At 45.5% G+C, this 26,425-nt stretch overlaps 2 protein-coding genes across 7 annotated transcripts in view; one reads left to right on the forward strand and one right to left on the reverse strand.

The window, feature by feature from the left end:
- The window catches only part of EIPR1 (EARP complex and GARP complex interacting protein 1), a 608,423-nt gene that overhangs the window by 395,339 nt on the left and 186,659 nt on the right, over nt 1-26,425 (forward strand). The window lies entirely within an intron of this gene.
- The window catches only part of TRAPPC12 (trafficking protein particle complex subunit 12), a 105,375-nt gene that overhangs the window by 69,876 nt on the left and 9,074 nt on the right, over nt 1-26,425 (reverse strand). For all 6 annotated transcript variants that reach the window (XM_015111613.3, XM_077960186.1, XM_015111612.3 and 3 more), the window contains one exon: nt 14,719-14,835. In XM_015111613.3, coding sequence (XP_014967099.3) covers nt 14,719-14,835 — 117 coding nt within the window. The remainder of the gene's footprint in view (nt 1-14,718; nt 14,836-26,425) is intronic.

Consider the following 26,425-nt stretch of genomic DNA (forward strand, 5'->3'; position numbering starts at 1 on the left):
GTCGGTCCTCCGTATCTGCAGGTTCCACACATGTGGATTCAACCAACCACGGCTGAAAGGCTGCTGTGCATACCTCACCGTGTTTCCCATCTGCGGGTGGTGGAATCCGTGGATGCAGAACCTGTAGATATGAAGGCCCAGCGTACGTGATGTCCATATGAAATACATACATGCACACATGTGTGTTTATGAAATACGGACACTCCAGCGTGGGAGACACCGAGACCGGTGGCACAGGGCAGGGAGTCTCGCACGATGAACAGAGCAATGCACGTGAACGAGGGGATGGTGTCCCTCACAGGGCAGAGGCACAAGCGGCACAGCTTGGACACACTTGACAGCTCTGCGAGGACACTGCTGGCACTGATGCCTGAGGATTCAGGAGGAAACGGGCCAACACATGGCAGAGCACGTTCAAGGCACTGCAGAGCGGGGACAGCTGGAGGATGAGGTCAGGGGGATGGTGGGGGTGAGGCTGAGCTGGAGCTGGAGCTAGAGGCTGGACCCCAGAGTGGCAGATCCCAGGGTGGCGGGCAGGAGGGGAGGACAAGAACCCGGGGGGCTTTGAGGGGAGAGAATGAATTCTAAGGACTAAATCCAGAGTGAAGTGACTGCTGCCAGGACCCCACTGCCATGATTATCTGGATCACACGACGAAGTGAGATTTCTTTTGAGATCACACGTGCCTGGTTTGAGTGACTGGTTACGATGGGTACTGGCTGCCAAGTGGGTCACATTTCCCAAAACTGAATGAGCTGAATCTGCAGTCCTACGTGCTGATGGAAATATAATTAAATCACATATGCAACATACTATGTGCTAAAAATTAATTATATCCTTTGAAACCATTTAAATTTATGATAAAACATTTTAGATAGCTTAAAAATGTCTGAGGGTACCTAGTTTTCTAATTCTTTGGGGGGTATCATGTGGATAAAAAGGATACTGAGCTGGCTTCGTGAACAAGGCACACAGAAACAAGGCCTGAACTAGCATAGGAGCAGAGGGGCAGGGTGGAGGAGACAAACACTCATATGAATTATTTAGGAGGTAAAAGTCTTGGATTCTGGCCAGGGCAAACGGGTACTACCATAAGCTAATTGAGAGGACACAGCAGAAACAGCAGGCTAAGGTGGTGGGTGCTGGTGAGATGATTATGCAAACTGACACCTTTTAAACACTCACAGTACTGCCAGGCAGGTTAGCTGCTTAAACAGAGTTAGCTAACACCCCCCATCTACCACCTCATCCCTGTGCACACTGTGGAATAATACAAACCGTAAAGTATCAAGTGAAACAAGAAAGTCAACTGTGGACAATGATGCAGTATTCTCAGATGCATCCTTGTCGTCTCTTTTCAAAAAATATACACTGTTTTGTATCCTTTACTCAAACATTCTTATATTCTCAAATATTTTCTTGGGACATGATTTATAATGGCTGCATGAAATTCAATCACACACACGTGCACATTATTTGTTAATTTGATATTTGAACATGTGTCACCTTTTCAGAAACTAGAAAACTGTTCACTAACCGAACACCATTCAACAAGAGCTGCTGGTGCTATGGAACTGGCCGAATGACACTCTACTCATATTTTATCTAAAAGCTCTTCATCAAGGGTCTCTGGGATGACTGAGTAATGAAGATAATGAGATGATCCTCTGCAACGACGACGACTGGCTGTCCCAGGATGAAAGAAACCAAGAACATATTCCCTTGAGTCCAAGGAGTCGACTTTTTGCCTGTCACAAATAACAGCAGTATGAAAAGCAACAGAAAAACCAGAGAGTCCTAGATAAAGAGGGTATGCAGTGGTTAGACAAAGGAAACTGCCAGTTTTTATGAACAAAAGTTATAAACAGTTAGGAAGAGAAACTATAAATAACAGCTAAGTTCTACCAGTAACCCGGAGTTGTCCTTTTGCACTAAAAGTGTTCAACTGTTTTCTTCTGGAAGGGTCTTTGGGAGTGAAGACCACCATTTATTTTGCATAACAAATGAACAGGGTCTCTGTACGCGGTATATTTTCCTTACTTTTGTGGTCATACAACTCCTATTTGTGTCCAATGCTCACAGCTAAGTTGGGCCTTTTCAGGTTGTACTCATCAACTTACTTGCCTAGCTCTGTGTGAAAGGCATTCTAATTTCATCAAAGTTGTGAGCGTGCTGACCAGGTCTAAAGCAACAGAACAGGCCATGGGAAACACAATTATATCAATGGTTCAGAATAGATGACGGCCCAATCTTCAGCTGGCCACCCTGGAGTGGGAGATGACAGTGAATCCGTTCTAGACGAAGGTGCGGCTGGCTGCTCTGACGCCCCCGCTCCCGTCAGAGCTCACCTGCACTTGCTCATTGCAAGATGAGTACCCTGAAACCAACCTCAAACCTGATCTCTCTTTTTTTTTTTCGAGATGGAGTTTTGCTCTTGTTGCCTAGGCTGGAGTGCAATGGCGCGATTTTGGCTCACTGCAACCTCCGCCACCTGGGTTCAAGCAATTCTCCCGCCTCAGTTTCCTGAGAAGCTGGGATTACAGGTGTCCACCACCATGCCCAGCTAATTTTTGTATTTTTAGTAGAGACGGGGTTTCACCAGGTTTGCCAGGCTAGTCTTAAACTCCTGACCTCAGGTAATCCACCCACCTCGGCCTCCCAAAGTGCTGGGATTACAGGTGTGAACCACCATGCCCAACCTGAAACCTGATTTTAAAGGTGCGTTTCCTGCTCATGGTGAAACCCTCCTATTCTTAATTCCTATCTCTCCCTTAGCTCCTTGGGGCAGTGGCCTCATCTAATGCATTGCTTTTTAATTTCTAAAAGCATTTCTTTAGTGTGGCACTTGGCACGCACAAAAAATTGTGGAACAGACAGTAAATTCATAGCACTACAAGACCAATGCTTAACCATGCTAGTAATCAAATAAATGTAAATTGTAATTTACTAGTGAGTTGATCTTCACTAGCAAAAAAAATAAAAAGCAAATGTCATTGTTAGCCTAAAAAATTAGATTTTTTTTAAAAACAGATACAAGGCAGGATAGGCAAGGAGATGCTACGGCCGGTGCACTCAGGTGCTGCAGAAAACAATCTGGAACAACAATGGGATTATTTATGAACAGACTCTGACCTCAGGATTCTCCTTCTAAAACTTATCCTAAAGAAATAATCACATCTGTAGAATTCTGTATAAGACAGTTCCTCCTAAGATTATTTATAATAACTTCAGATTATGTGGCTATTAAAATGTTTTTAAAGACCCTTTAATATGGGGAAATGCTAAATATATATATAATAAATAATTAAAAGACATAAACTGATAGAAGCATAGGAATTTCATGCATAGCATATATACACAAATATGTATATCCATCTTCATACATGTACACTATGCATAGTATATATATACACACACACATGTATAACACATACACTGAAATGTAAAAGGACAGTGGTTACATAAGCAATCTTTTTTTCCATTTTTCTTTTCTCTTTCAGATACAGGAACTTGCTATTTGTGAAGGCAGGAAAAAAAGAGTTTTGTGAATTAAGAAACAATGATGGATCAGCACTCATGCAGACAGGGCTTTGATGGCCTGGCCTGTCAGAAATCAACCGTGTGCGTGTCCACTTCTGTCCACGCAGTGATGCCCTCCGAGAGGATCGTCTCTATCCCATCTCTGTACCTAGAACAGTGTTTGATATGCAGGAACCAAATTGATGCTGTTAAAATAATACAGCATTTTCACAACAAGTATGGAAGGTGTAAGTTACTACTAAGTACAGCAGCTAAAGCATAAGCAAGGTTTTTGGGTTTTTCTGAAAAATAAAAGGATTTTGATACAGTAGATATGGAATCTCCTGATGCTCAATTCTGTGATGCCATACAACGCCCAGTGAACTCAATTTGTTTTTTATTTTATTTGTTTCTGAGACGGAGTCTTGCTCTGTTGCCCAGGCTGAAGTGCAGTGGTGTGATCTCAGCTCACTGCAACCTCTGCCTCCTGGGTTCAAGCGATTCTCCTGCCTCAGCCTCCCGAGTAGCTGGGACTACAGGCGTGCACCACCACGCCTGGCTAATTTTTGTGTTTTTAGTAGAGACAGGGTTTCACCTTGTTGGCCAGGATGGTCTTAATCTCTTGACCTCGTGATCTGCCTGCCTCGTCCTCCCGAAGTGCTAGGATTACAGGCTTGAGCTACCGCGCCCAGCCCTCAATTTGTTATCTATTTGATGGACCTCAGAGGCAACTAGAATTTGTGTGGGTACAAAAACGTATAAACGGGAAAATCTGATTATGGATACTTATGTATGTTTTAAACAAGTAAGAAATATTTTACAGTAAGGGCTTCTGTCTCATTTTATACCCACTATGTATAGATACTCACCACCAATCATTTACATGTTTAATAAAATTATTTGCAAGGACTTTGCAAATATAAAGTACTCCATAAATGATTAAAAATAGTAAAACATATCATATAAAAAGCCTTCAGCTTTTGCCATGATTTCATATTCTAAGACTTGTTTTCTATGTCTCACACTAGATCACAACTATTAAAAATAAAGCAAACGCCTACCATCTTAATTATTCATTTCTTGGGGAAATGTAAATCTTTTAAAAAGTGGCTTCTTTCCTGACTGAAAATAGAAAGCAGAAATGTTTATGCTCTTGTTACAGTTTCTCCCAATATAATTTTCCCACAGATGACTGAATATGAAAGATTTACTTGGATAATTGCTACTATTGATTAAGTGTGCGCTATTAGAGTGAGCAATTTACTGGTTAATATCGATTGGTCTATAAACGACATGTAGTCCTATCTACAAACTTACACCAACCTGAGAGTCAATCTTCTAGGAGTCAGAACAACCCAATTCCCTGAGACAATAACACGAAAGAGTATGCGGCACACAGAGTCTGGGCAGCCCTTTCCACCTGCATCTCCAAGTGGAGGCGCAGAGGACTCGGTGCTGGCAGACCTGCTGGGGGACACGGAGGGGGAGCAAAGGGGCAAGGCCCAGACCCAGCCTCAGACCTCAGCTGGGGAGGGCCTCCACTGCAATTCAGGACAGAGGTGACTGAGAGAGCCCCTTCATCTCTAATTTAGATGTGGCGTGAGAGTCAGACACATCAGTAGAGGAAATAGAAAGATGATTTTTTCATTTCTTCCTTTTTTTTTTTTTAAAGACAAGGTCTTGCTTTGTTGCCCAGACTGGAGCGCAGTGGTGCGATCACGGCTCACTGCAGCCTCAACCGCCTGGGTTCAGGCAATCCTCCCACCTCAGCTTCCCGAGTAGCTGGGACTACAGGTGCGTGCCACCACATCAGGCTAATTTTTAAATTATCTGTAGTTAAGGTCTCCCTATGTTGCTCAGGCTGATCTTGAACTCCTAGACTCAACTGATTCTCCTGCCTTAGCCTCCCAAAAGTGTTGGGATTACAGGCATGAGCCACTGTGCCCAGCCAGATGATTTTCTTTGTATAATCATTTAGAAAAACATTAAAGGAAAAAAAGAGAAGAAAACACATGCTATTTACCATTTATAATTTATACTTTCCCAAATGGCGATTTTTTCTGATAAGAGAATATAAAATATTTGGCTATAGTTCAAGTTTACTTCGCATTTCAAAAACATTTCTAGGCACAGGAATATTTTTGTTCACACCAAAGGAGATCAACTGAGACCATAACTGGCTCTCCTCACTGTGGTGAGGCTTTGCTATCATATCCTTTGTCGGGGGCCTGGCAGGACATGATGGCTACTGCATGGTCACGAGTTTCTGAAGAGAGTCTTAGGAAGGAACTTTTTTGCAAAGTTGTGAGCAAGGGACAGTGATGTGCCCAGGGTGTGGCGCCAGAGGGGACTGGGCTGCAGGACAGCTGTGGCGGCCTCAGGAAGAGGATCACAGTCGCCAGGAGACTGCCCCCGGCCGGGCAGGGGTCAGGAGCCACGGTGCACAGAGCTCTGTGCTGCAGCGGACCACGCAGGGCAGGAAAGGTGGCGTGTATGGGAACCAGTGCACGTGCGGGATCCAGGGTGGCACCGAGTGAGTCTGGTGTGGGAACCAGTGCACGTGCAGGATCCAGGGTGGCACCAAGTGAGTCTGGTGTGGGAACAGGTGCACGTGCGGGATCTAGGGCGGCACCGACTGAGTCTGGTCAGGTCACGTTGTGTGGCCCAACATCATTTGTGGTTTTCAGAGGTTTCTGGGTTTCGCAGACGGGGCTAAGGAATTACTGACCTGTTTTCAAAAACTAACAGAAGCTCGTACATAGTAGGTGGCCTTTTGTAATTTACTTTTGTTGCTCAACATTGCTTCTGAAATTTATCCATACTGATGAATATGGCTCTAGTTCTACATGATGATTTATTTCAACTGCTCCAAAGCATTTAATTGATTACATAGAACATAATTCTCTTCTTTTGAATATTGAATATTAAGGTTATTAATAAAATGTTTGGCTAAGTAATACAAGTAATACTGCAGCAAACATTCTTGAATGTCTTTTTACACACATGTACAAGTTTTTCTAAAGTATATAATTGAAAGTGGGATTGTTGAGTCAAAGGTTATACAAAGCATGTACTTTATCAACTTTTTTTTTTTTTAATTTTTTTTTTTGAGACAGGGTTTTACTCTGTCACCCAGGCAGGAGTGCAGTGGCTCGATCATGGCTTACGGCACCCTCGACCTTCCAAGGCTCAGGGGATCCTCCTGCCTCAGCCCTACAAGTAGCTGAGACTACAGGCATGTGCTACCACACCTGGCTAATTTTTGTACTTTTAGTAGAGGCGGGGTTTTGCCATGCTGCCCAGGCTGGTCTTGAACTCCTGGGCTCAAACGATCCACCTGCCTCAGCCTCCCAAAATGCTGGGATTACAGGTGTGAGCCACCGCGCCCAGCCTTATTAGCTATTGTTAAATTGCTCTGCAAGGCAATTCACGTTCCCATCAGCAATGTGTCCTGCCTACCCTTACCACTTGGTGCTGCCAGTGTGACAGGCTTGTCGGTTTCCCTCTTCTTTAGTGTTTCTCCTGGTAAAAGCCTCCAACTGGAGGCATAGTAGACATTTCCTTGGCCACACATGTCAAGCACACGTGTTTGGAGGTTTATTTTTACAGCCTCAGCAGAGCACAGCCTCAGCCTGCTGATCTTCAGACTTGTCCAAGAGGTGATGTGGAACCAGCAGAGCCAGGGCTCTTGGTTAATGGACAAATGCTGGAGAGGGGACGACTGGCCAGGAGGAACCAGGATAGCATCGTGCTCTAATGCCGTGCACTCTTCCTTCCAAGGTGGAATGTGACTTTGGCTACTGTGAGAGCCAGAGCCAGTTCTTATGATTGCATGCTGCCTGCTATTTGAAATTATAATTGCTTATTTTCTTAGTATGCTTTATGCTATTTTTATCTTATTATTTTCTACCTTATTCCCCTTCCTGGTGGCCCACCTCCATTTTCAATGATAGATGCCAGAAATATGCAGCAAATAAATTATTTTAAAAATCAGAATCTAAAGTATACCACATAAAACTTTTAACTTTGTGAAAGAAATCTTATGAAAATCTCATAATTACTGTACATGACATGTAAAATTCTAATAATGAAGTTAGTTTGATATGAGATAAAGATTTTAGATAAAAATTACTTTTACTTTTTTTTCTAGGAGTATGATACAGGGTCTATTTGAAAAACTGAACACAGGCATCACACAACTTCCAAATGATGAGAAGAACAGTCTAATAAAAATCACTCAAGTAACTAAGAGCATGTACATAACTTTTCTCTATCTAAGACTCAAAGGGAATATTACACGATACCATTAAAGTGACTAACACGTCCTCCTCCCAGGCTGTGACATCCATTTCCCTGTCAACTACAATCTTAGGAAACTCTGCCATAACTTAGGAAAATAATTCAGAAACCCTTTCCTCGCTGCCTTAAAGACAACAGGAATTATTTTAGGACACACTAGAACGAAAATACCAGGGCAAGGTAAAGATCCTTTCATGAATACATTTTTCACCTTACATAAGCTCCCTTGTTAGGCCTGTTAATAAAATTTCTGATGGTCTCAAGTATTTCCAATGTATGACACACATCAAACCACTGTATATATTTATTAATAACAGGAACAATCAAAGAGGGTAAAAAATAGCCTGTAGAAAAAATCTATCTCAATGAACATCCATGGCTTTGTGTGATTTTTAAACCCATTATTATAAAGCCCCGTCGTGCTGCCAGTTCAGTCCCTGCCTCAAGAGGACACATCACAGCAGCTTCTCCACGGCCAAACCGAGGGGCCACGCCCACACCCTCGGGAACAGAGCATGCGCCAGGGAAACGGCCACCCTGGAGATCCATAACTGCATTAGCAAATTATAGAGGATACAGATACTTAGAAATTAGCTGTTTTTTCCCCTTTAAAAAAGAGTATCTCCATCTCCCTCCTTTCCAAAGCTTTCCAATCATAGAAATAATTACAGAATCACTTTGGTAAAAGAAACTCAATGAAGCATTTGACTGACGTTTACTCACATTTAAACTTAGTGTGATGTCTGAAAAGTCTGCTAACCCCCTAAGCAAGGGATGCTTGTTTACCTTTTTGAGGACACGCTTCTGTAAATGTGGTAAAAGATGTTGGGAAGAAAGGCAATTTGGGGAGCGCAGTTTCCAGTGGTTCACAGGCTACCAGAAGCATTCGGAGACCAAACACCTATACCTGAGATCATTTCCCGCTGCTATTTTAGGAGAGGGTCTCTGCCTGGGTTTTTGCACTTACTCCAAGTTAACGAGTACAGACTTCTGTGAGTATGCTGGGCGACCAGGTGAGTGACAGTTCCACAGCCTGGGGAGCGTGGTGCAGAGGAAGGAGGAGAGTGAAGCGTCTCTGGGGAAGGTTTGGTTTCTGAGTCTGGAAGCGTCCTTCAGTCTCTGCAAGTGGGGGAACCCCTGGGAACTTTGCTCTGGGGCAAAAGAGGCCTGAGGGATTCATGCTGGAGCTCTCAGGATTCCCACCAGTTAGAGAAGCAGGGCTGTGGGAACTGGTATTCAAGATGTGGCACAAGCAGCTTCTCTGCGGGAAGTGGATGCAGGTGATGGGGAGAGAAAAGGGAAACTTCACTGCTGTGGGCTAGGAGTGCAGCTGAATTTGGGTCTGTGTCTGAAGACACCGATGGAGAATTGTAAGAGTTACAATACATTTGTGAATCTGGAATATATACTTCTTTCAAAAATAGTGTATGAGCTTCAAGTCAGCAACAAGTAAATGAAAAATAATAACAGAGAAGGACTTCTAAGTCTGAGTAAACGCCATAAATGGTTAAGGCAGAACTTCACGGAGCAAGAGCCCTAACTTAGCAAACTTTGTTACTGCTTGAAAGAGAAGAGGCTTAATAAGTGTTTGCTCAATGAATACACGAAGAAACACAATTGAGAACTTGTTTGTTTCAATCCCATCAGATATAAGGTCTTCTCATGGGCAAATCCTACCCCTGGATACAACCCAGTCCTAGAAGCTGTATTGCAAAGCACAGTTCCCACAGCGCATAGATCCGACGGTTCAGAAATACTGAGTCATTTGGTGGGAAGCAGTCAACGAGCAAAACCACCACCAGCAACTGTTCTTTCCGCTGGGCTGCGCGAACTACGTGAGGGACACCGGGCGGCAGGGACGGTACTGGCATGTAAGGGACACCGGGCAGCAGGGATGGGACGGTACTGGCACGTAGGGGACACTGGGCAGCAGGGACGGTACTGGCACGTAGGGGACACCAGGCGGCAGGGACGGTACTGGCACGTGAGGGACACCGGGCAGCAGGGACGGTACTGGCACGTAGGGGACACCGGGCAGCAGGGACGGTACTGGCACGTAGGGGACACCAGGCGGCAGGGATGGTACTGGCACGTGAGGGACACCGGGCGGCAGGGACGGTACTGGCACGTGAGGGACACCGGGCGGCAGGGACGGTACTGGCATGTAAGGGACACCGGGCAGCAGGGATGGGACGGTACTGGCACGTAGGGGACACCGGGCAGCAGGGACGGTACTGGCACGTAGGGGACACCGGGCGGCAGGGACGGTACTGGCACGTAGGGGACACCGGGCGGCAGGGACGGTACTGGCACGTAGGGGACACCGGGCAGCAGGGACGGTACTGGCACGTAAGGGACACTGGGCAGCAGGGACGGTACTGGCAACAGAAGCGAGGACATTTGTTTGGGGCCAACCTCTACACCTTTGCAGATCTTAGTGTTTTAATCTACAAAGTGAGCATTTTGGACTATGTTAAGTTTTTCAAATTTTTAAATAGTAAAATTCATCCACCTTTTCCCCCACTCCCCAAAAAAAGACATCTCAAGAGAGACTTATGTATAAAATAGATCCCGCTGAAATGCTCTGCGTGACACTGGGCCTAGCAAGTCACCTCCGCAGGCCGTGCCCAGTCACCCCAAGGCACCTCCCTGGAACCCGAGGGTTCTCAGAATCACAGTTTGAAAATGTGTTAGATTCGATTTGCATTCCTATCAAATCCTTCCTTTCCTTTTCTGTCATTGCAGAGGAAGAAACGTTCCATCTTTCCCAGACTCATCTTGTGGTTTCGCCTCCTCACTCTTTGCGCCCCCTTCCCTGGAACGGCCCCCTGCTCTATCCTTTTGTATGAGCTCCTTCTCTATTTCTTTAAACCCAACATTCTGGTGCTACTTCTTTATTAAAAGAGTAGCTTACCGACGGGGGGTCCTCTTACTATCATTCCCTCATCCCTTTATTTATTCAAGAAGACGCTGTGTGCCATTCGGTGCCCGACCATGCTGGGTCCTCAGATGCACTGGTGAACAAGACAGACGCTTCCTGACTGTCACGGTGTTTATTACAGATTTTTCATTTTTGTAGGTTGGCTCTGTCTCCCCCTACAAGTTACAGCATTTGTTATTGACACTGATGACATGTCACCTCCAGTTCATGCATATAATGAAGTCAGGATAAAATCCAAGTAACTGAGGCTGCTTTGCCAAGGTTCGGTACTTTTTCAAAAACAGGCTTTTTGGGCAAGACTCCAAAAAAGGTTTCTTTATTTGGGGAAAAGATCAGGGATCAAAGGAAGTTAACAATCAAGACTGAGAAGAATATAAGAAACTAACTTGAGTAAAATGGGGAGGACTCTAGTTTTTTTTCCTTTAGGCTCTCTTAGGAAGCAAGAGATCTGCTGACAATAGAACACTGGAAAGCAGAAAGTCAAAGAGAAGTTTAAAATCAAAAGAGAGGGACTAGAAAATCCAGGAACCTAGGGCACGATGTCACTGTGTGACACCACAGCGGAGTGCAGCCCCCGCCTGTGCTTCGGACAGGCCCTCACACAACCGCAATCTGGGTCATCTCCGCCGGGAGCGGGGCCCCACGCGAAGGGGATCAGAGCCGGGAGCCGGGCCCCACGCGAAGGGGATCAGAGCCGGGAGCCGGGCCCCACGCGAAGGGGGTCACCACCGGGAGCCGGGCCCCACGCGAAGGGGATCACCACCGGGAGCCGGGCCCCACGCGAAGGGGGTCACCGCTGGGAGCCGGGCCCCACGCGAAGGGGATCAGAGCCGGGAGCCGGGCCCCACGCGAAGGGGGTCACCACCGGGAGCTGGGCCCCACGCGAAGGGGATCACCACCGGGAGTCAGGCCCCACGCGAAGGGGATCAGAGCCGGGAGCCGGGCCCCACGCGAAGGGGATCAGAGCCGGGAGCCGGGCCCCACGCGAAGGGGATCAGAGCCGGGAGCCGGGCCCCACGCGAAGGGGGTCACCACCGGGAGCTGGGCCCCACGCGAAGGGGATCACCACCGGGAGTCAGGCCCCACGCGAAGGGGATCAGAGCCGGGCCCCACGCGAAGGGGATCAGAGCCGGGAGCCGGGCCCCACGCGAAGGGGATCAGAGCCGGGAGCCGGGCCCCACGCGAAGGGGATCAGAGCCGGGAGCCGGGCCCCACGCGAAGGGGATCAGAGCCGGGAGCCGGGCCCCACGCGAAGGGGATCACCAGTGGGAGTCAGGCCCCACGCGAAGGGGTTCCAGGTGGCCTGGTCAGTGTAGCTGGCAGCCCCCAACCCATACTGAACCCAGGAAAGCTTCTCAAGTGGCACAGAAGTCACAAAACCACACATAATAAGGATGTGTCTGAATTCAAGAGAACTAGTCAATTAAGGAAAAAATTTTGTTACTTTGCTAAAGGCTATTGCTGAAGATCAAGAAATCACTCCTCTCCTGTGGTTCTGCCTCAGGATTTCGGCCTCACGAACATCAGTCATTTCTGGCAGAATGCGGACAGGCTATACCTCACTTTCTTTTTTTTTTTTTGAGACGGAGTCTCGCTCTGCCGCCCAGGCTGGAGGCGATCTCGGCTCACTGCAAGCTCCGCCTCCCGGGTTCCCGCCATTCTCCTGCCTCAGCCTCCCGAGGAGCTGGGACTACAGGTGCCGCCACCTCGCCCGGCTAGTTTTTTGTATTTTTAGTAGAGACGGGGTTTCACCGTGTTAGCCAGGATGGTCTCGATCTCCTGACCTCGTGATCCGCCCGCTTCCGCCTCCCAAAGTGCTGGGATTACAGGCGTGAGCCACTGCGCCCGGCCATCTACCTCACTTTCAAATACAGAGGCAGAGGTGATGGAACACAAAAGGATACTGGAATTATTTTCTTCTGAATTTCACTGTAGTCTTTGTGCAGTAAAGTGATTTACATATCACCGTTTTCACACAAAAGACAGTCGCTTCTGAGCGGGGACTGAGCCACGTCCTGCTCCAAAATAAACCTCAAACATTTTCGTTTTGAAGTTTTCTGTTTTAGTTCATAGGCTAACCTTCACCTGTCATTTCAATGGGCGATAAAGTTTAATCCTCAAGAAATTTCTAAACTTCTCAACTATTATGTCTTTAGGAACTAAAATTTGCTTAAAATAGGTGAAATCTGGTCCCGTGCGGTGGCTTACGCCTGTAATCCCAGGGCTCTGGGAGGGCAAGGCGGGTGGATCGCCTGAGGTCAGGAGTTCAAGACCAGCCTGGCCATGGTGAAACCTCATCTCTACTAAAAATACAAAAAATTAGCTGGGTGTGGTGGTGCACGCCTGTAATCCCTGCTATGTGGGAGGCCGAGGCAGGAGAATCGCTTGAACCTGGGAGGCAGAGGTTGCAGTGAGCCGAGATTGTACAATTGCACTCCAGCCTGGGTAACAAGAGCAAAAAACTGTCTCAAAAAAAAAAGGTGAAATCTGAAGCTCGGTGCAGAAGAATTAGTAACAATTGAGAAAAACAAGATGGGGAACTATTAGAAAAATAAGTAAATTAGGAAATTCCATTCTCTTTTTTGAAGGATGACAGGTGAATATATGTCCTCCAGATTGTTCACCCAAATCAAGAGTGAGTCCGGACCATGTGCTGCTGAAATTCAACAGTCACGGTGAACACGAGTTTCAGACAGCCGGTGGGACTTATTCCCAAAATCAAGGACCTCACTCTCCAAACCCCTTCAAGACAGTGCATTTCGTATATTTAGTAGAGATGGGGTTTCACCATGGCCAGGCTGGTCTTGAACTCCTGACCTCAGGTAATCCACCCACCTCGCCCTCCCAGAGTGTTGAGATTACAGGCGTGAGCCACCGCACCCAACCAGATTTCACCTATTTTAAGCAAATTCTAGTTCCTAAAATTTGACTGCATGCAGGCATGGAAGCATGGCTTTGCTAAGTTCACTCTAGGCAACCGTCTGGATGAGCAAGAAGAGCAATTCCACAGCCCCCTAAGGAGACGGCACTGGGGAGCTGAGATTCGGCGTGAGCCGGGGCTCTCATTTCAGAGTACTTACCCGATGGCTGCCTTAGGATTCCTGAGGGAAACATATACGACAAACTTCCAATATCTTCTCCTTCATCTAGAAAAGCTATCCAACACGATTCCAGCTGCCTTTAAGATTATAAATTCACTGGAATCAAATCAACCTGTACAGCAATGGATCAGTGATCCAGTATTAATGATTTATTTTTTATTTTTTTAAGATGGAGTCTCGCTCTGTAGCCCAAGCTGGAGTTGCAGTGGCGTGATTTTGGCTCACTGCAACCTCTGCCTCCCGGGTCCCAGTTCAAGCAATTCTCCTGCCTCAGCCTCCTGAGTAGCTGGGATTACAGGAACGCACCACCATGCCCAGCTAATTTTTGTATTTTTAATAGAGACGGGCTTTCACCATGTTGGCCAGGCTGGCCTTGAACTCCTGACCTCATGATGTGCCCGCCTCGGCCTCCCAGAGTGCTGGGATTACAGGCGTGAGCCACTGCGCCCAGCCACGAATTTTAAAAACCTTATAGAATTCATGACAAAACTTAAAAATGTTCAGAAATTCACCCATTCAATAAATTTTCTATACAAAATGCAGAAAATGCAATATATTTTAAAAACGAACACAAATCATTTATCTCTATTATACATGATGAAGCATACTCGATCAAAGTATATGCTGCTTTGAGTAATCTGATCATTTCCAATAATGGCTTTTTAACTAATTAGGCTTAGAAGTATCCATGTATTAATATGATGCTTTTTGGTGCACAGGACTGGCATCTACTCCAACAAAATTCTACTTATGTGCAAAAGCTATGAATAATATTCAAAATAATTAATTTCTAGAGAAAATATTATGAAGGCAGGCAGGACTTATCACAACACTGAAATCAAACACATTGTCACTTACGATTAGCTGTTTCAATCCAACAAAAGATTGTTCCACTGAGTCGGCATTTAGGACTTGTCTCTTTGCTGCAGCTTTTTCACCCAGAAAGCGAAGCATCAAGTCTTTAACTGCATCTCCCTGGGAAGAAGAGAAGAAAAATATGTCAAGACAATAAAATGTCAGTTAAACTCAGCTAACCAGAACCCATAACTAAACAAAATTTCTTTTTTCTCCAGTGGCTTATGGAGGTAAAAGTAACGGTTATAGTATCGTAAAACTTCAATTAACCAGAAGCTAAATTACCACAATTGTTAATAAAATGCATAATTTTAGAATTGCTCCTTATTCTTTTTATTTTTAAAATTATATCTTTATTCACCACTGATTGGAAAGCATGTTCTTTATTCTAGAGAGGAAATGGTAAATCCTGCCACCTACCACCAGGCTTGCAGTGAGAGGCAAAGCCAAGCCAGCAGAGGGGCCTCAGGTGAGGGGCCTAAGGAGGCCCAGGAGAACGAAGGTGACACTGCTGGGGACCAGGGGCTGCACCACACAGTGGCCAGACTTGCGCTGGTGCAGGCAGGCCTGAATAGTCTTCCCAAATTCCATCAAGGCCCCGAAAACTGAGACCCCCTTTCACAGCAGGTCCTCAATAGCCTCACTGAGCCAAGCGTTGCTCCAGGAGCTGGTGGGCTCACTTCATGCTGCAAGCCAGGGAAGAATCCAGTTGCCTCTGCACGGGACTGTTTCTACCTCCTGACCCAACTCCTCTGATTATACTGATCTTTCGATGGTGCTGAAGAACACTGAAAGTGGAATCTGAAGCATGCCACTTACTTTAAAGGGAAGACACAGAAAGGCAAGGGGAGGGAACCGGTGCTTTTGTGTGGCCTGGGGACAGAAGAGATGTGCCAATGACCTGCACTGAGCAGGGAGCGATCTCATAGCTGGTGTCAAGCCCAGATGCTGGGCGAGCTGGCCTTCATGAGCCTCAGGAGTCAGCACGGTTTGGGGGCCCCAGGGAAGGGCGTGAAGTTACCAAGTCTGTTGCATGGGGACAAACTAGTCATCCCAACAGTGCAGAGAAAACTGTTCCAGTCCGCGGGCCTCAGTGCTGTTTCGGTGGCTGCACCGCAGGCTGAGGGAGAGTCCAGGGTAAGTAAAGGCTGCTCACAGGACGCAATGCTCTCCACGGGCAGCAGGAGAAGCCTCTCACACACAGCGGGGACCAGGACACAGCCCTGGACCATCTCTCTCCCTTCTGGGGGTGCTGCTGACTGAGGAAAGGCATCTGGGAAGGGGCAGCAGCACTGAGGTCCCTGAAACACCTGAGGCAGGGGCAGCCGGGGGGACAGAGCAGTCCAGGGGGAAAGGGCAGCAGCACTGAGGTCCCTGAAATGCCAGAGACAGTGAGCAGCCTGGGAGGAGGAAGCAGTGGCTCTGAGGTCCCTGAAATGCCCGGAGACAGCAAGCAGCCGGGAACTGGCTGGACCTTCCCTGACATGTGCTCTGGGCATCTGGCCCGCAGCAGCTGCTGACAGGGACACGGCACAAAGGCCCTGCAGTCTCTCGGGTGAACAGAAGAAAGACTCAAACTAGGACAACCCCAAGATGGGGGGTGGAGAAAGCCAAGACCTCTCCATCCCAGCACAAAGCTGCCTCCCAGCCGCAGGGAAGCTGATGCTCATGCTGCAGGCAGGCCACCGGGAGCACACAGTGACTGAGGGTGCACAGACGCCTGCGTGCCCCCCGCCTGGACTTCACCACTGGCTCAGATCTCTTCCTATTGTTCTCCTACCCTCTTTTTGCGGGGGGAAAAGAAAACCATAGAAGTTGTTTCTCCTAAGAAGCAAGGTTATTTCAATCTTTCGCTATCTTTCAAAATGGTGACACTTAAAAGAAGAACAATATCTAGAGCATGAGAGCAAGAGAATGAGAAAAGCTGCTGACATTGCTTCTCCCCTCTGCTGCCTCCCTCTCTCCCGGGAGAGATCAACAGTCTGCGGCAGGAGAGGCCGGGCGGCTCCGCGTCATAGACCTGTCTTTTCCCTGGTGCTAAACCTGGTGCTCGAGGCCGACCTCACGTTTTCTCACATTGAGGCAAAGACCTAGGGGCAGCCGTTGTATAATTTCTGCTTTCAGAGTGTAAGGTGAAGTACTTCATATACCAGATCCACAAAATCAGCTAACTGATCTAGCAGCAATAATTACAGGGCAAAATAAGAGTTCAGACCCAGCGCTCCAGAAAGCTCTGCAAAAACGCAACTCTTCTCAGACAAAGAGCATCTCAGCCAGAGGGCAGCGAGCTGGATGAAGAGCAAAATCAAATCGCAATGCCAGGGATGGAGGGGCAGGGACAACTCCTCCATCCCCGCAACATTCTCAGTGAGACCATGCTGCAAAAATCTCGCCTTTAAAATTCTCTGGGGGCCGGGCGCGGTGGCTCAAGCCTGTAATCCCAGCACTTTGGGAGGCCGAGACGGGCGGATCACGAGGTCAGGAGATCGAGACCATCCTGGCGAACACCGTGAAAACCCCGTCTCTACTAAAAAAAATACAAAAAACTAGCCGGGCAAGGTGGTGGGCGCCTGTAGTCCCAGCTACTCGGGAGGCTGAGGCAGGAGAATGGCGTAAACCTGGGAGGCGGAGCTTGCAGTGAGCTGAGATCCGGCCACTGCACTCCAGCCCGGGCTACAGAGCGAGACTCCGTCTCAAAAAAAAAAAAAAAAAAAAAAAAAAAAAAAAAAAAAAAAAAAAAATTCTCTGTTAGTTAATATTTTAGTTACCACAGCAAGTTCCTGAGATATTAGCATATGCATGACTATCAAATATCCCATCAACGGAGGGCCAAGGATGTGACAAGCGTCTTAAGACAAACCTCGCCCTTGCTGTGTGGCTAACGGCACAGGGAGGTGGAGACGCTGGCACTGCATCTCCTCCAGTGGTTACTCTGCGGAGGGGAGGGAGCTTCCCGCAGGGCCTTCTAGAGAGCTGTGCTGCTGCACCTGGATGGAGTCCAGCTAGAACCAATGGCAAACCGTTCAGCGAGGGTCTACTTTATCCAGGGCAAGGTCCAGGGAACACGAAGGAGATATACGAACATATCACAATCTGGGACTCATCGTGATCTCACCATCCCATTCTCCTGGTCAGGTGCATTTCTGGAGGAGCAAGCGGCTGTTCTCACAGCTGACAGGCGCTTAGGGGCCTGGCTGTCTTTCCTGCAATGGGGGAATAGTCTCAGTTGTCTCTTCTCGATTTTCATGGTGAGAGACAAAACAGAAGCCAGAGCAGCGGCCTGAAAGCTTACGGGCCTTACTGCCTGGGAAGCCTAAAGACACAAATGCTCATGGGGTAGTGTTGCTGAAAGGCAGCAGGCCCTGCACCTGGCACGGAACTCGCTGAGTTTTCCGCCGCATCGCCAGTGCAGAAAGGAGCCTGTTCATCCTCGGAGGGCCTATCCTCTGGCTCCAGTGTTTGCTTACACCGGGGAAAAATGAGACCACCTGAACCAAAAACCACAACAATTAAAACAAAATCCAAACCCAAACTCAAGGATGTGGAGAAACTGGAACCCTCACACGACACATCATCAGTGGGGATTCAACATGGAATAGCCATTCTAGAAACAGTCTGGCGGGGCCTCAGAATGTTGAACAGAGTTACCGTAGAACCAGCAAGTCCATCCCAAGCTATACATCCCAGATAGCTGAGAACACACAGACACAAACACATGTGTGTGAATGTTCACAGTAGCATTACTGACAATAGCCAAAAGGTAGAAACAGCCCAAATGTCCACCAACTGATGAACGAATAAAAAGCAGCAGTAATTTTCTTCTATCCATTTCAGGGTAACTGGGACTGGACTGTCTTGATGTGAACAACTGCAATATTGCTCAGAGGAAATCTAACAACTGTTTTCACACACAGCAAAGGACTGTGACCCGAGAGAAGGAAAACATGACTTGAACTCTTGAACCCAATGGCACTTTTTGGACCACACTGCAGGAGAATCCCAAGCAGGGCTTCGGATGTCAAGGAGGTTGAGACTGTACCCAAATATGCTTTCCCAACATTCTTATTTTGCTAAATTACTAGCAACAATGGAGGGAAAGTGTGACAGTATATGTGTGAGAAAGAATATACAACATTATCTCTATATAAGTTCCACCTACATAATCCTTTGTGGTTTACTCTAAAAACCCAGCTACAATTTATAACATAATATACTAGAAAATGGTTTTGGAACCTACTTACAAACTGGATAATTCTTATATCCAGAGACCTAGAAAGGAAGGAGCTAAGCAGAGAAAGGGTTTGTGTGGGAGCCCTTGAGTTTACTGCTGATCACTCAGCTATATGTGCAGATGGTGCAGCTCTGAAGACTGGAAAGGACGGGGCGCTGTGAGTTGGCAAGCCCAGAGCTCACACAGGGCTGAAGGGTGCTGAGTGTGGGTCTGCCATGGACGGGGCGCTGTGAGTTGGCAAGCCCAGAGCTCACACAGGGCTGAAGGGTGCTGAGTGTGGGTCTGCCACGGTGGAGTGCTGTCACTGAACAGAAGGGGCATTCAGTATAGACTTCAGAAAGGTCACCCAAAAGTAGAAGCTACTACTCTAAAGTCATTCTAAAAAGCCTAAAAACAAACTTGAAACTAAACCTGTAAATAACTTACTTGCTTGTCAGAATAAAGGACAAGTCTTTTCAAAGGAAGATGAAAAAGCCAGACATACAACCTGAAATCCACACTTTCTAATAAAAAATTACTAGACATGTAAAACATGTGTCCCATAACTAAAAGTATATAAAAATAGATCCAGATATTACATAGATAATGGAACTTTCAAATAAGAACTTTTTTTTTCTTTTATTTCTTTCTTTCTTTTTTTTTTTTTTAAAGAGGCCTATGTTGCCCAGGCTGGCCTCAAACTTCTGGGCTCCAGTGATTCTCCTGCCTCAGCCTCCTGAGTGGCTGTGACTACAGGCACACGCCACCACACCCAGCTCAGAAAAGAACTTTAAGGTGTCTCTTATAAATGTTCTCAAGAGCTTAAAGTAAAGCTTGAAAATGATAAGAAAAGAAAAATGATACAAAGAAGAACCACATAAAAATTCCAGAGATAAAAAACACGGAAAAGTCAATAGGATTAGCTGCAAACGAAAAAGTCAGAAGAAAAGATGAGTGAACTTAAGGAGAGCAATAGAAATTCTAAACTTACCCACAAAGAGAAAAAGACTGGAAAATAAAAACAATAACAAAAACAGATCCTCAGTAACTTCTGTGGCAATATTAAGCAGTATGTATACTTGGGAGGTTCCAGAAGTAGGAAAGAGAAAAAACACAAAAAATACCTGAAGAAATAATGACCAAAAATTTCCCCAAATTGACAAAAATGATAAACTCTCAGATCCAAGACGGTCAACGAATGCCGAGCAAGAGAAACATAAATCCCACGTGAAGGTACGTCAGAACCAAACTGCTGAAAAACCAGGGATAAAATCGTAAAAGCACCTAGAGGAAAAATATGCAATTAGGCACAGAAGAGCAAGGATAAGAATCACTACAGACTTCTCATCAGAAACTATGCAAGTCAAAAGACAGTGGGATGGCATCTTACAAGCTCTAAAAAGAAAAAAAACCTGCTAACCTAGAATTCTACATACTGTAAACATGTTGTATATTCAGCGAAAATAAGCTTTAATAATGAAGATGAGGCTGAGCATGGTGGCTCATGCCTGTAATCCTAGCACTTTGGGAGGCCAAGGCAGGCAGATCACTTGAGGCCATGAGTTCCAAGACCAGCCTGGCCAACATGGTGAGGCCCTGTCTCTACTAAAAATACAAGAACTGGCCAGGCGCAGTGGCTCAACTCCTGTCATTCCAGCACTTTGGGAAGCTGAGGTGAGCGGATCACTTGACATCAGGAGTTTGAGACCAGCCTGACCAACATGGCGAAACCCCTGTCTACTAAAATTACAAAAATTAGCTGGGTGTGGTGGCGCATGTCTATAATCCCAGCTACTCAGGAGGCTGAGGCAGGGGAATTGCTTGAGCCTGGGAGGCGGAGGTTGGAGTGAGCCAAGATTGTGTCACTGCACTCCAGCCTAAATGACAGAGTGAGACTACGTCTCAAAAAAAAAAAAAAAAAAAAAATTAGCTGGGTGTGGTGGTGCATGCCTGTAGTCCCAGCTACTTTGGAGGCTGAGGCATGAGAATCACTTAAACCTGGGAGGAGGAGGTTACAGTGAGCTGTGATTGCAAAACTGTACTCCAGCCTGGGAGACAGAGCAAGATTCTGCCTCGGAAAAAAAAAAAAAAAAAAGATGTAATAATTTTGAAATCAATAAAAGCTGCAAGAATCTGTAGCTAGTACACCTGCACCCAAAATTAAAATTTCTGCCCTTCAAAAGATACCTAAGAAAATGCAAAAACAAGGCACAGAATAGTTAAAAAAAAAAAATTTGAAACACATCTATGGTGTATGATAGCTCATTTCCAACTAGGATATTTACAGAACTCTTAAAACACAGTAACAATAAGACAAATATCCACAGTCTGAAGGATGGAGAAAACATCTGAAGAGATACTTTATAAAGATATACAAATAGCCTATATATCAAAGGATTAATAGGTCAGATCCTACGTATCAAGTAGCCTGTTTAACCTCAGTCATCAGAGAAATGCAAAAATCGAAAAAAGTTGATGATACCATGGATATAAAAGAATTGGAACTCTCATGGGCTGCTGATGGAAATGTGAAATAGTGTGCCCACTTTGGAAACTGTTCTATTTCTTATAGAACGAAATGCACACTTATCATAAACCCCAGAAAGTATGCTAGTAAGTTTTTACCCAAGAGAAACGAAAATATATCCACACAAACGACTGTGCTCAAATACGCTTTCCCAACATTCTCATTTGCTAAATTACTAACACCAGGAGAGAGTATGTGTGAGTGTGTGTGTGAGAGACAGAATATACAACATTCTCTCTCTATAATAAGTTCCACCTAGAGAGCCCTTTGTGCTTTATTCTAAAAAGTCACCTACGATTTATAACATAATTTACTAGAAAATGGGTTTTGAACGTACTTACAACCTGGATAATTCTTATATATGCAGCAGTGGGAATTTAGTTAACAGCAAAGGCTCAAGGCTGGCAGTAATTATGGATTCTAGATTCAAGATTTTTGGTGCTGGAAGGACTCACTGGAGGAGACTCTCAGCCATCATCCACCAATCTTTGATCTCCCCCTTCTTCTTCTTTTTTTTTTTTTACTTTAGACAAAGTGTCAGAGTGGCTGGAATGCAATGGTGTGATCTCAGCTCACTGCCACCTCTGCTTCCTGGGTTCAAGTGATTCTCCTGCCTTAGCCTCCCAAGTAGCTGGGACTGCAAACGTGCACCACCACGCTTGGCTATTTTTTGTATTTTTACTAGAGATGGGGTTTCACCATGCTAACCAGGATGGTCTCGATCTCCTGACCTCGTGATCCGCCCGCTTCGGCCTCCCAAAGTGCTGGGATTACAGGTGTGAGCCACCGAGCCTGGCCCTCCCCTTCTTCTAGTAACAGAACTTCGGTTTTGCCTGGGAACATGACCCCTTACCTAAAGACTATTTTCAGCCTTTCTTGCAGCTTGGTGTGGCCAAGTGACTAAATCCTAGGCAGTGGGATGCGAGTGGACACATTGTCTTCCAGATGACGCATCGTAAAAGGAATACTGCAGAGCTCTCCAGCCTTTCCCTCTTCCCGATAGCTGGAAGACAGCGATGGGAAAACGCTTCCTGGACTTGGTTGAGGAAGGTGGAGCCAATCCACAGGGCTAGTTCATATCTCCAAAGTGTTCCACCACCCTGAAATAAACAGGGATCCCATTCCAGCCACCGTACCTTTGCCTTGCTTTGTTAATGCAGCTGAGCCTACAGCCTGACTGACAGACTTACCAAAACCTTTCATTTTACAGAGAAGAAAATAGAGCCACAGATGTTCAATGAATTCCCTTACGTTACACAGGTTATTGGCAAAGCAACAATTTGAAACCAATTCTTCCAATTCAAGACTCTTTCTAAGTTCACATACTGATCAGGGATATGTCTACATATCAGGCAACTTCTGGGACCCTGGAGGAGACTTAGCTACTCATTCTTTATAGAACACTAAAATGAAGCCATTTGACTTCCAGTTCTTCTTCTTTTTTTTTTTTAATGTGGGTAAATAGAAAAGGCATTTTATTTTTAAATTTTAGAATATTTAGTTGACAAATACAAATTATATATATTCAAGGTATACAACATGATCATTTGTTATAAGGAGACGTTGTGTACTGAATTCCAAATCCAAATAATTAACACAACCGTCACTACCCATAGTTACTGTGTGTGTGTACATGTGTGAGGGTGGTGAGCGGACACTTGAAATCTGCTCTCATCAAATTTCAAGTAAACACTGCAGTATTACTAACTACAGTCACCATGCTAAATGTACATTCCATCCCCAGCACTCCTTCCTCTTGCATAAATGAAGCTCTGTACCCTTTGAGTAACATCTCCCCATGCCCCTCACACTCCCAGGCCCCAGCTTCTATGAGTCCGACTTTTGTAGATTCCACATGTAAATGAGATCATGTGGTATTCATCATCTTGTGTCTGGCTTATTTCACTTAACCTAATGTCCACCAGGTGCATGCATAGAGTCACAAATGGCAAGGTTTCCCCTTGTTTTTTAAGGACTAAATAGAATTTCATTGTGTATATTTTCTTTATTTTATTTTTTAAGAGACAGGTCTTACTCTGTTATCCACGCTGGAGTGCAGTGGTGCAATCACAGCTCATTGCAGCTTTGAACACTATGGCTCAAGTGATCCTCCTGCCTCAGCCTCCTGAGAAGTTGGGATTATGGGCGCAAGCCACTATATACCACATTCTCTGTCCTCTCACCTGTCGATGGGCGCTTAGGTTGATTCCCTATCTGGGCTACTGTGAAGAATTCTGCAGTGAACATAGAGCGCAGGCATCTCTCTGAGATCCTGATTTCAATTCCTTTGGATACATACCCAGAATGGGGGACTGTTAGATCATATGGCAGCTCTATTTTTAACTTTTTAGGGCACCTCCATAATGTTTTCCATAATGGCTGTATTAATTCACATTCCAACCAACAGTGTACAGGGGTCCCTTTCCCCACACCCTCACCAACTCTTGCTGTCTCCAGAGTTTTTGGTTAATAGCCATGATATCTCATTGTGGTTTTGATTTGCATTTCCCTGATAATTAGCGCTGTTTCTAGTTCTTTGATTTAAACAGAAATCTTTCTGAGAGAAATATAATTAGTCATTTTCTATGGTAGAGAGAACTACAACATAAGACAAAGAGGCCAGAACTAAGGCAAACAGGACCTGCGTTCTGGCACTGGCTCTGCAGTGTACTGGCTGCATTACCTAGGGTGAACACGCCCATGGGAATCTGCCTGGACCTCTACTGAGCCACAGTGCACTGAAATTATCCATTTGCAGGTCTGCCTTCCCTTGTCTAGGCCATCTGTCCTGGTCTGGGCTGGCGGATGGGCACCACGCCCTCCTTTGTGTCACGAGGAGAGAGGATGTCTGGGACATGGCAGGCTTGCTGGTGAACGCACAAGTCATTCGGATCTGTTTCCTCATCATAAAAGGAGAAACTGGACTGAATCAGAGACCTTTCAGCTTTTTTAAGGAACAGGTGCTTTCCATTCCTTGAAAGCTTTGAGCTTGCTGCAAGGTATTCAGTACTCTTAGCCCTACTCACAAAATGTCATATGCTCACCCCAGCCCTTTTGTCAACCAAAGTGAAACACCTCTGCCCATTTCCAAATGTACCTAAGACCCTTGGACTCCAGCACCCAGTTCGGAAGCAATAGGTTAAGTCTTTCCTGTGGCAGCCTTCAGATTTCCTCTGAGTTACAGTCAGAGGGAGAAGGAAACGGCGAGCATCAGAGGGTTTGAAAGACAGTGCTAAAGGCCAGACCCACAGATGTTAAAGGAATTTCACAGCAGAGAGGACAAACAAGAGAGAGAAGGGAAGAAACATGGAGAAGAACACGAAAGCCATCTTGGGGGTACAAGGTACAGAGACAAGACCAGGCAGTGGGAGAACAGGTAAGGATTCAGCGACAAATAAATCTAATCCTACAATCCAAATACCCCTGACATCAAAGTCCGGAATTGGTATTCATTAAAAAGATCCTGCAAAGGTTAAATTATGCTCAGTATATTCTGCCTAAGAGGGTAGAGAAGGATGCCTAGACCAATGCCTGGTCAAGAGTAAGCACACAATAAATACAGTAAATGAATATTAGTAAATTAGTCAATGAATATTCTGGAAAGACTGCCATGTAAAATACCCAAAATATGGATGTCTATAGGCTTACACTTCAGTTATCTGAAAAAATTAATTGGCTTCATTTCTCTAGCATGTCACTTTTCTTTTCCTAGAGAATTCATCACTCCTAGGTCTCAGCCATCTATCAATTCAATAAAAATAGTCACAGTCATACAACTGGCTTATTGGCTTACCCGCCTGTGTTCAGGAGTGGGTAAGTGGCTGCACTAAAGAGGGCTGTAGGTCCTTCTTTCAGTTCAGGAAAACAGACGCGCACAGGACCTGAGGCCAGTAAGCTGGGAGGTGGGGAGCCCCGCCATGTACAGGGTCATATGGAAACTACTAACCCTGTCCCACAATTTGGTTGCAATAAACTAAAACTGACATGCATATGATTTAATCTGATACATATGTATACATATATTTATAAAAAATTTTATCATACTATGCATGCTACATGTTATCGTCTGTCCTGATTTTCAAATTTAACAGTATGAGATGAACCTCATTAAGTATTCTGTTTTATATGTTTTTTAAAAATAGATTTTACAACTTATATTATTACTCACCAATGATCAGAGGAAGATTTTATTATTCAGAGCACTTTTAGGTTTGCTGCAAAATTAAGCAGGGTATAGAGATCTTCCATATACTGCCTGTCCCCCCCAACACACAGTCTTGCCCATTAGCAACACACCTCGCCAGAGTGGTCCACTTACTGCAACTGATGAATCTACACGGACACGGACACATCATTGTCACCCGAAGTCCACAGCTTACATGAGGGTAGACTTTTGGTGTGGTACATTCCATGGGCTTGGTAAAATAAATAACAACACGTACGCAGCATTAAAGTATCACACAGAATAGTTTCATTGCCTTAAAATCCTCTATGTTCCGCCTGTTCATCCCTTCTTCATTTTAAAAACTTACATCAATATTCCATTGTAAAGATGAGGTGAGTCATATGTATTCAAGTTTCCTAATAATGGGCTTTTAGATTATTTCAGATTCTTCGCAAATATAAACCACCCTGATAGACATCTCAACAGCTGGTATATGTATACAAGTATGATTATCTCCTCACAATACATTCCTAAGAGTGGAATTTCTGGGTCAAAGGAAATGCACATGTTGATGTGCATTTTAAAATTTACTTAAATATGTTTGTACTGATTTTGGTCTCATCTGGGCTGCCTTAGAGAGACTATTTTCCCACACTTCAACAAACAGTAAATCATGATTGATAGATGGAAATGGAAATGACTGAGTGTGATGGCAGCAGGAGGCAGACAAATCTTAGGCAGACAAATTCTAGGCAGACAGGACGTCCCCGGTGAAACCTGACTGTCGAGCCCCAGAGTTTAAAGCCTG

Source organism: Macaca mulatta, chromosome 13 (assembly GCF_049350105.2).
Source record: "Macaca mulatta isolate MMU2019108-1 chromosome 13, T2T-MMU8v2.0, whole genome shotgun sequence".
Lineage (NCBI taxonomy): Eukaryota > Metazoa > Chordata > Mammalia > Primates > Cercopithecidae > Macaca > Macaca mulatta.